This window comes from Amblyomma mixtum, chromosome 2, assembly GCF_055824585.1.
Source record: "Amblyomma mixtum isolate Tamu chromosome 2, ASM5582458v1, whole genome shotgun sequence".
Lineage (NCBI taxonomy): Eukaryota > Metazoa > Arthropoda > Arachnida > Ixodida > Ixodidae > Amblyomma > Amblyomma mixtum.
Genome location: NC_143013.1, coordinates 276,101,719 through 276,110,591, shown reverse-complemented (window position 1 = coordinate 276,110,591; position 8,873 = coordinate 276,101,719). Strand labels below are relative to the sequence as shown.

At 48.7% G+C, this 8,873-nt stretch overlaps 1 protein-coding gene across 1 annotated transcript; it reads left to right on the top strand.

The window, feature by feature from the left end:
- The first annotated feature begins 389 nt into the window (after nt 1–389).
- Nucleotides 390–5,220, top strand: LOC149364078 (uncharacterized). The gene has a single exon (XM_089574093.1). It carries the CDS (start codon nt 454–456, stop codon nt 1,627–1,629), a length of 1,176 nt encoding a protein of 391 aa, XP_089430219.1. The 5' UTR covers nt 390–453; the 3' UTR covers nt 1,630–5,220.
- Nucleotides 5,221–8,873: the final 3,653 nt, after the last annotated feature.

Here is an 8,873-nt window from a genome sequence, read left to right as displayed (position 1 = left end):
GAAGTGGGAGTGAAAGAAGATAGATAAAGAGGAGCCGTAATGAAGAAAATGAAAATTGTATTTGAGGAAAGCAAATTACGCAGTAACTGTCTCACAAAATTCAGGGGGGCACTTTTTTTACCTAAAGTGTGGTCACTGATGTGTGGTTAAGATGTTAAGCTTCGCCCCTAAGAGTGGAACGCGACAGCGTCTTGCAACGCTGCCAAGGAGTCCATGGAACGCCATCGCCCATTCGGTTCTACGCCTCGCTCATCGGTAAATTGGTTTTTGAGGAAAGGAAATGTATCTGTCTCTCATATCTCGGTGGACACCTAAACCTCGCCGGAAGGGAATGGAGGAGGATGAGAGTGAGTGAAGACACCGTATTCACTAGACGCGCCTTTGTTCGTTCCGAACCATCGAGCTGGCATGGCGCGATTCTGCTTCTGGCTGCCCTGCTAGACGGACGCAGAAATGGCTCGCTCCGGGCGAGGTGTCGCAACGGCCTTTGTTGGTCGGGATGAATCGGTGTCTGGACCACCTCCTGGTTATCGCTTTCTGCTACCGTCACTGCCGGCTGACGAAGGTATGCGTTTGTGTGTTTTCTTGCACGGTGATACCTCGAAGCGTCCGTATCGAATAGAGGACTTTCGTCAACCATTAGAAGATGCCGGCGTCCTTAGGGATGTCAGCGGCATTGGCGCTTACCAGATGAGCCACCTCTGGCTCGTGAGGTTCCGCACCCAGGAGGCGAAGGACACTGTACTTGCGGCCGGGGGCCTGAGTGTGAAAGGCGGTTACTGTGCCATTATTGATCCCTGTCGAAAGGAGATCAAGGTGAAGCTTCACTGGGTGCCATTTCACATACCCAGTGAGACCCTACGGAAGGCCCTTAGCGAGTTTGGGGAAGTGATGGAAATTCAGCATGAGGAATGGAGTGTTCCAGGATTTGAATCGGCGGAGTCGACAACACGTGTCGCTCGAATGGTGCTTAAAGAGGGAATCACGGCGGAGGAGCTACCGCATCTTTTCAAATTCTACGGGGGCTCCGTCCTTGTGGTTGTGCCCGGTAGGGCGCCTGTTTGTCTCCGATGTCGCAGACGCGGGCATATCCGCCGCGACTGCCAGACGCCCCGCTGCACTAAGTGCCGAGCCTTTCGTCATGTCCGTGAGGACTGCATACGTACGTACGCCAATGTGCTAGGGGCAGCCTCAGAGGACTGTGATGATAAAGAGGATATCATGGACGTTGAGGAAGCTGAAACGGCGGCCCCTGATGACCGTCCAAAGAAGAGTGCGTCTGGGGAACAGGGAAGCGTCTCCAACGGAAACATGGAAACTTCGAGCAAGACGCCGAACGAACAACGAGCTTTGAGCAACGCGACTGAAACGCCGCCGATGAGTGACCAGGCGTCTGCCATGAACGCCGAAGCGGAGCCAGTCGAGGATGAAAGGGCATCACATGACACCTTCGGTCCGGCTAAGCGTGCCAAGACGGTGTTGCCGTCCCCTTCACAACCTTCCACCGAGGTCAGGTCGCAACGCCTTGAGCGCCAGTGGCTCAGACCCACCGGGGCCAAGGGGAAGTATGTGCCTGAGTGTCGTTCATCGTCCGCGTCTCCCGTGCGCAGCGCAAGGAGCGCTGATTAATCGCCCCTTCTCGGAGGGTAAGGCGTACGCCTGGTAAGGGACTTGTACCTTTTTGTGCTCAGGATTTTCAGCATGGCTTGTCTTCCGTCAAATTTAAAATGCGGCACGTTAAACGTGCGTGGACTAGCAGCTAGACGTAAACAATGTCAGCTAAGGCGCCTGCTCTATGAGAAAGACCTGGACATTCTTGCAGTACAAGAAACAAAGGTAGAGAGTGCGAGCGCGACAGACGCTATGGTTGCGCAGTTCAAGCCGCGATATAACGTGCGTGCTAGTCATGCAGTGGGGACATCAGCGGGCTGTGTTCTGTTAATTAAGAACAGTCTTAATATCGAGGAACAAGCAATGGTGTATTGCACGAGGGGAAGGTTTGTGCTCTGTGATCTGTTGTACGGGGAGGAATATTTGAGAGTTATCTGTGTGTATGCTTCTTTCGAAACCCCGTGAACGACTTTTGTTTTTCCAGGAACTATGTGCGTATCTGGAATGCAATAGCCTTGTCATTCTTTTAGGGGATTTCAATTGTGTTCTCAGTGCAGATGACCGATCAGGCTCAACAGTCACCGAAAGCGAAAGTGCTGTTTTCTTGAAAGAAAACATTGAAAAGTATTCACTTCAAGACGTAGCCCAGTTTGCAAAGGGCGGAATGAGGCGTCATTATACACATTTTCAAGGGCGTAGTCATGCTAGGCTAGATAGAGCTTACGTTTCCCTTGACCTGGCGGCAATTTGCGATAACTACATCGTCGAACCGGTTACGTTTAGCGATCACTGTTGTGTCATATTCACCATTGGCAGGAATGTGACACCTCAAGCGAAATTCAGCTGGGACTTGTGGAAACTGAATGCAAATTTACTAAAGGACGATTCGTTTGTTTTAGAAACAAAGAACGTGTTAGAAGAAGTTCGGTTGAATTATGGAAAAAGTTGGGCAGAAAAGTGGGAGGAATTCAAAATTGATGTCAAAATGAGGGCTATTGAAAGGTCCGTAGAAATCAAGCACGCTGAGAAAGCGAGACAGAAGAACCTAAAACAGATGTTGAAAGAATTAATTACAGAGGAAAATAGAGCTCCGGGACTATACAGTGACCTTATCAGCGAAGTTAAAGCAAAGCTTGAGGTTATCGATGCGACATTGTTTCAGGGAGCTGCAATTCGTGCACGAGCAGATCGCTTGCTGGCAGATGATATGCCCAGTAGGCGAAATTTGACGACAGAAAAAAGATACGCTAGAAGAAAAGATATTGTAGAAATTGAAAACAAAGGCATTCTGACAGACAATCCCAAGGCGATAAGGGAGGCTTTCAGTGAGCATTACCGTGATTTGTTCGCTTCCAAATCGGCAGATGTACAGGCCTTTCAGGATGAATTTTTAAGTCTATTACCCCGACTGACCAGTGAAGACACTGACATCCTGTCTGCCGACTTATCAACAGCGGAATTGGAATGCGCTATTGATGAGCTTCACTTGGGGAAATCGCCAGGTACTGACGGGATAACAGCAGAATTTTATAAGGCGTTCAAACGTGAAACTGCTCTCATTTTGCAACGCGTTTATGAAGAGTCATATAGAACTGGTATTTTACCACCGTCGTTTACTCGTGCACATACAGTACTTATACCGAAAACTGACAATCCTGCTCAGCTTAAGCAAGTTACAGGTTATCGGCCGATAACACTTACTAATGTTGATTATAAAATTTTTATGAAAGTATTAGCCAAACGTTTACAATCAGTTATGGACATCTTGGTTGGCCCCCACCAGACGTGGAATTCAAGGGCGGACCATCTTCACGAATGTTCATGTCACTCGGAGTATACTGGAATGCTGTGACGCTGACTTTAGGCGAGTCGCAATGTTGCAAATTGATTTAGAGAAGGCATTTGACCGTGTATGTCATGACATTCTTTTTAAAATCCTTGAACATGTCTGTGTTGGAGAAGTTATTTTAAAAGGGGTTAAAATGGCCTATAGCAACTGTACCACGAATCTGGTTGTTAACCGAGAGCTCACAGACAGAATTGCCGTTAGAGCATCCGTGCGGCAAGGCTGCCCAATGTCACCGCTACTTTTCGCTCTGTACCTGGAGCCACTTTGCCGAAATGTAATAAATAACAGCTGTATTCGTGGTTTCGAACTGGAAGCATGTGAAATTAAAATATTGGCTTATGCCGATGATGTGGCAGTTTTCTGTAGTGACCACAGCAGCATAGAACATGCGATGTCGGTTGTTCGTAGATTTTGTGATGTAACCAATAGCGTTGTTAACCTGGACAAGTGTGCGGGCCTTTGGCATGGGAATTGGGCATCAGCGCCTTTGTTTCATGCAAGTGTAAAATGGTCACATGTTCCTTCCAAATACCTAGGTGTACCTCTTGACAAGTATCGAGATAACGATGACTTTTGGAAGGAGAAAATTCAAGAACTCTCCACGCGTGCACAGAAATGGTCGGGGAAGGAACTGTCTGTATTCACGCGCGCAAACATATGCAATGTATATCTGGTTTCAAAAGTGTGCTATTTGTTGCAGGTCCTTTCATGCTCTCGACTTAGCATTCAAAAGTTTCATCGTCTCTTCGCAGTTTTTGTTTGGCAGTCCTCATGGGAGAGGACTAAACGTGATAATTTATTTCTGCGTTTGAGAAAAGGGGGTCTTTCCTTGCCACACTTGTACCTGAGGCATGTGGTGTCAAGATTTCTGTTTCTTCGAGATCAACGCGACCCTTTCCTGCGGACATTTATTCAAGTGAGGCTTTCTTCGGCTTTGCCAAACTATGTTATTTCCAGTGTGGACGGGATGAGATACAGTGCAAGTAGGTTTTTGAAAGAAGTGGTCTTTGCTTTCCGGTTTCTGAATGCGCGCTTCAGTTTGGAATATCTGTCTAATGTCACGCGTAAGAAATTGTTAAAAGATTTGCTCGACTCTGTCTTCCCGGAGCCAATCTATCGATCTATGTATAGTGGAGGCCAAGCAGGAAATGTTTTAAAAAGAGTACGAAAAATGTTGGTGCCAGCGGGTGTGAAGACGTTCTTCTTCAAGTTACACACTGGGACGTTGCTGGTTAAAACATGGATGGAGGAAAAGGGATTGTTTCTACCATGGGGTGCTGACTGCTTGTTGTGTCGCAAACCAGAGTCAATAGAACACGTTTTTATTGATTGCTGGGATGCGCTGCTCTTTTGGGACGTGCTCCAGCGTACAATAAAGAAAGACTTACCCCTAATGCCGTATGGGATACGATTCCTGGACATAGAGCCGGATCTTTATAAATATGATGTAATTTTCCTGCTTGGCCTGCACAGTATTTGGCGAAGCAGGATGGCTGTACGACACTGTGATGAAGATGCGCGTTCTGTCCGCGATTACTTCAAAGAAAACATATTTAAGCTACGTGAAGTGTACAAGGAGCTATGTTTTGGAGATGAAGTTATCGAGTTGATGGGAGAGTTGTGTTCCCTGAGACAGTTTTGATTTTCTCACGCGAGTGAAACACATGTCCGTTCTTGTTGTTTGAGTGTGCAGCGCAGAACATCTGTTTATGATCTGTTGTAATCTGTCAAAACAGGCAATAAAGACAAAAAAGCTGGCATGGCGGAGTGGTAGCGTGCTGGTATCGCACTCCGGAGACCGGGGTTCGATTCCCGAGCTCGGCCTATTTTCTACTCGGTTTTATTTATTTATCTGGTCTGACTAGGAAGGCTAATTAGGCTAATTGGTTAAGTAAGTCCCACTAGCTTGGAGAATCACTATACAATCCCTTTAATTGGTTGCATGGTAGTAACCAAAGTACAATTGGCCCCGTTTGAAATTCGCGCACTGTGACGTCACGACAGTTTCGACCAATTGAAAAGCGTGACATTTTCTTTCAACTCCTGCTTACAACGATGAGGCATTAAAGGCTTCCGCCTTAAAAAAGCATAGAGGGTGTTATTTTTTGAAGCCAAAGCTTCAACCCCTAGGCAAAGCCAGTTTCGCCGTGGCCGCAAGTTTGACGTTCAAAATGACCTTCGTAACCAAAGCCCATGACGCGTTGCCAACGCATAAACCAAAGGAAAGGAAATGTGCATAACTGACCCTCCGGGACAGTGGACACCTTTGTCGCGCTTTCAGCTACGAAACCGATGAACCGCGCTGAATACGCCGGTTCTCGTCCGAAGAAGAGCGGGAGCTTCGAAAGCAAAGGAAAGGCGCATAGCTGGCCCCTGGGACAGTGGACACCTCAGTCGTGCTTAAAGCTACGTGGCGGCGGTAGTGCTAGATATGCGCTGCATGCGTTGCCACTGACAACGTTGTGGCGCGGCAGAAATGCGGCACTGAAGCCATAGGACGTCGGCGTTCCTTGTGTTCATTGGCGTCCGAGCTGACAACGTTTTATACTCCGATGATTTTAATGAGGAATTATCGTGTGATCTCATAGGGCTTAGTGAGGTTAGGAGGACAGATAAGGCGTATATAGTACTAAAGGGCAGGTATGTACTATGATATCGTGTATTAGCGCACAGACGAGAACTAGGTGTGGGATTCTGCGCATCAATCAGGATATAGCTGGCAACATAGAGGAGGTTTATAGTAGTAACAAGACGGTGGAAGCTACCATAATTAGGCTTAATGAGAGGTGCAAGCTGAAGGTGGTGCAGGCCTACGCGCCTACATCAAGCCATGATGACCAGATCGTTGAAAGCTTCTATGAAGATGCGGGATCGGCAATGAACGAAGTGAAATCACAGTACACTGTGCTGGTGAGCGACTTCAATGCGTAGGTAGGCAAGAAGCAGGCTGGAGACTAGGCGGTAGGTGACTATGGCATAGGTTCTAGGAATAGCAGGGGAGAGTTATTACCAGAGTTCGCAGATAGAAATAATTTACGGATCATGAATACCTTCGTTCTCAAACGAGCCAACAGGAAATGGACGTGGAAGAGTCCCAATGGTGAGACTAAAAATGAAATAGACTTCATACTATGCACTCACCCTGTCATCGTAGAGGATGCGGAGGTACTCGGAAAGGTTTGTTGTAGCGACATCAGAATGGTGAGGCCGATCCCACATCTTCATAGAAGCTTTCAACGATCTGGTCATCATGGCTTGATATAGGCGCGTAGGCCTGCTCGACCATACTGCGCATGCGCGAGGAGCAAGTGACGTCACTACGCACAGCTGGCGTGCCTCGCCTCGCGCGCTCGCCGCTATGGGCTACTGCGCATGCGCGAGGAGATGGCGCCGCGTGTATAAGTGTGGAGAAATACACAGCTACTGCACCGTGTTCCATGGAGGAAAAACGCCAACGGCCATGAGCACAATGAACGCCGACGGCCTATGGCTTCAGCGCCACGTTTCTGGCACAGCCTTGTCAATGCCTGCAGCCCATATCTCTCTCTCACCACGAACAACTCAGCCGCTTACACTAACGCAGTGGAACTGCCGAGGTCTCAAGAACCGCACGAAGCGGACTCATCTCCGCCTCTATCTTGAGACCTTTGAGTTTCTCGTCGCCGTGGTTGCCATTCAGGAACCCGGCGCCGGTGCCAAACTCACAAACTACACTACATTTCAACACAACCCACAGACATGTATACTTGTTCACAAGCAGTATACTGCACAGGAGGTCACGCTCCCCATAACACCGCCTTTCCCATACACGATGGTGTCAGTGCTGCCCCTAAAGCGGTCTGACCCACCTACACTCTAAGAACTGCTACTCCTGCATTAAGAGTAAAAGGGCCTCTCTACTCCTGCAGGTCTCAATCTACTCTCTCTACAAACGAGAAAGAGTGAAAGGTCCTGTTCACTCCTCTTGACAAAAAAGTAATATGGCATTTCCACTCCTGCATACCCCAAGGGAGTTCAGTGCTTGTTTTACTCCTCCGCCAAAGGAATTAACAAACAAATGATAACGTTCATGCGGCTCCACAGGCTGCACAATAGATATCATTGCTCATCGTAGCAAGCAACTCGTATTATTTTCTTATGCCGCAAAGAATAATCTACAGCGAGGACGCGTTGTTCATTTTGCTAAGAGCGCTCGCCGTGCATTCCTTCAAACTTGCGTTTAACTGTATTTTCGCGGAAGCACTTACTATATACGTATACGTGAACTACGTATACATACGTATACGTGAACTACGTGAACTAAGGGACTCGCTACTGCAAACGGGCATTGAATGCCCATTCACACTTGCAAGTAGCAAAGGGCATGCGACCAGCAGTCGCTTGCGACCAGGCAGCAGCTCCACGACACCGTTCCTCACACCTACAAGGGTGACCTGCGGGTCGCCTGCTCGTTTGATTCTCACGTGAAATGAGGTCTCGGGAATGACGTCAGTCACGCGCTTTGGCCCAGGCTCCTGCGCCCTCGCGCTCGGTCTTTTAAAGTGGTCTGGTTCCTCTTTATTAGCAGTGTGCTGCTACAACCTGAGCGAAGAGGAGAATATCGTGGCGGTTTTGATGTGCGCACGGCCATACAATCGTAAGGGCGCGCTAGCTTCTCGGGGCCGGCCTGCCAGCCTGGATGCCGGCTGCCGGCGTCAGAAAAATGCACTGGTATTGTTTGTTCACGACCAAAGCTCTGGGATAGAGTATCATTAGTCATGGAATGTCGAGTTGTTGGTAGAAGCGATAACAGCCATACAAATTTCCTCCCATAGCCGCTTTGCTGCTGCTCTGGAGTTCGCCTGGGTCGCGGAAACCGAGCATATATTTATTTCCCTATGACGCGGGGTTCAAAGTAAAACGGTGCCGAGGGTAGCACCTAAGTGCTGGCCAGTTTCGAAGCGCATTCAGCTACAGCATCTATGTGAAATCGGCTAGGTTTAGCGACGACAAGGGCAGCCAGAGAGCAGCGCACAGTTCGTCGCCCGGCGCGACCGCGGGCGGCGTCGTTGCCGAAAGCTCGGCTCGCTCAATGATTCGCTCCGTAGCTTGCAAATCGCGCACGCAAGGCTGGAAAATCGAGCAGCGACTGGCCTGCGATTGAGCGAGCCTTTATGCCCACGTTTGCAGCACAGGTGAACAAATTTAACACACATGTATGCATGGAATATCGGCTGCGTTGCGGCGATTCTTAAGCTCGTCCTCGACGCCATCATCACCGTTCGGGTGGACCCGAGCATATCTTTATTTCACTACGAGACATAGTTCACAATAAAACGTACTTCCAATGCAAAGAGTAGCACCTCAGCGCTAGCCAGTTTCGAAGCGCTCTCAGCTCTGGCATCGAAGTGAAACCTCCTAGGCTTAGCTACGA

Coding starts and splice junctions, on each gene's coding strand:
- LOC149364078 (XM_089574093.1), top strand. CDS start 454: ATGGCTCGCTCCGGGCGAGGTGTCGCAACGGCCTTTGTTGGTCGGGAT.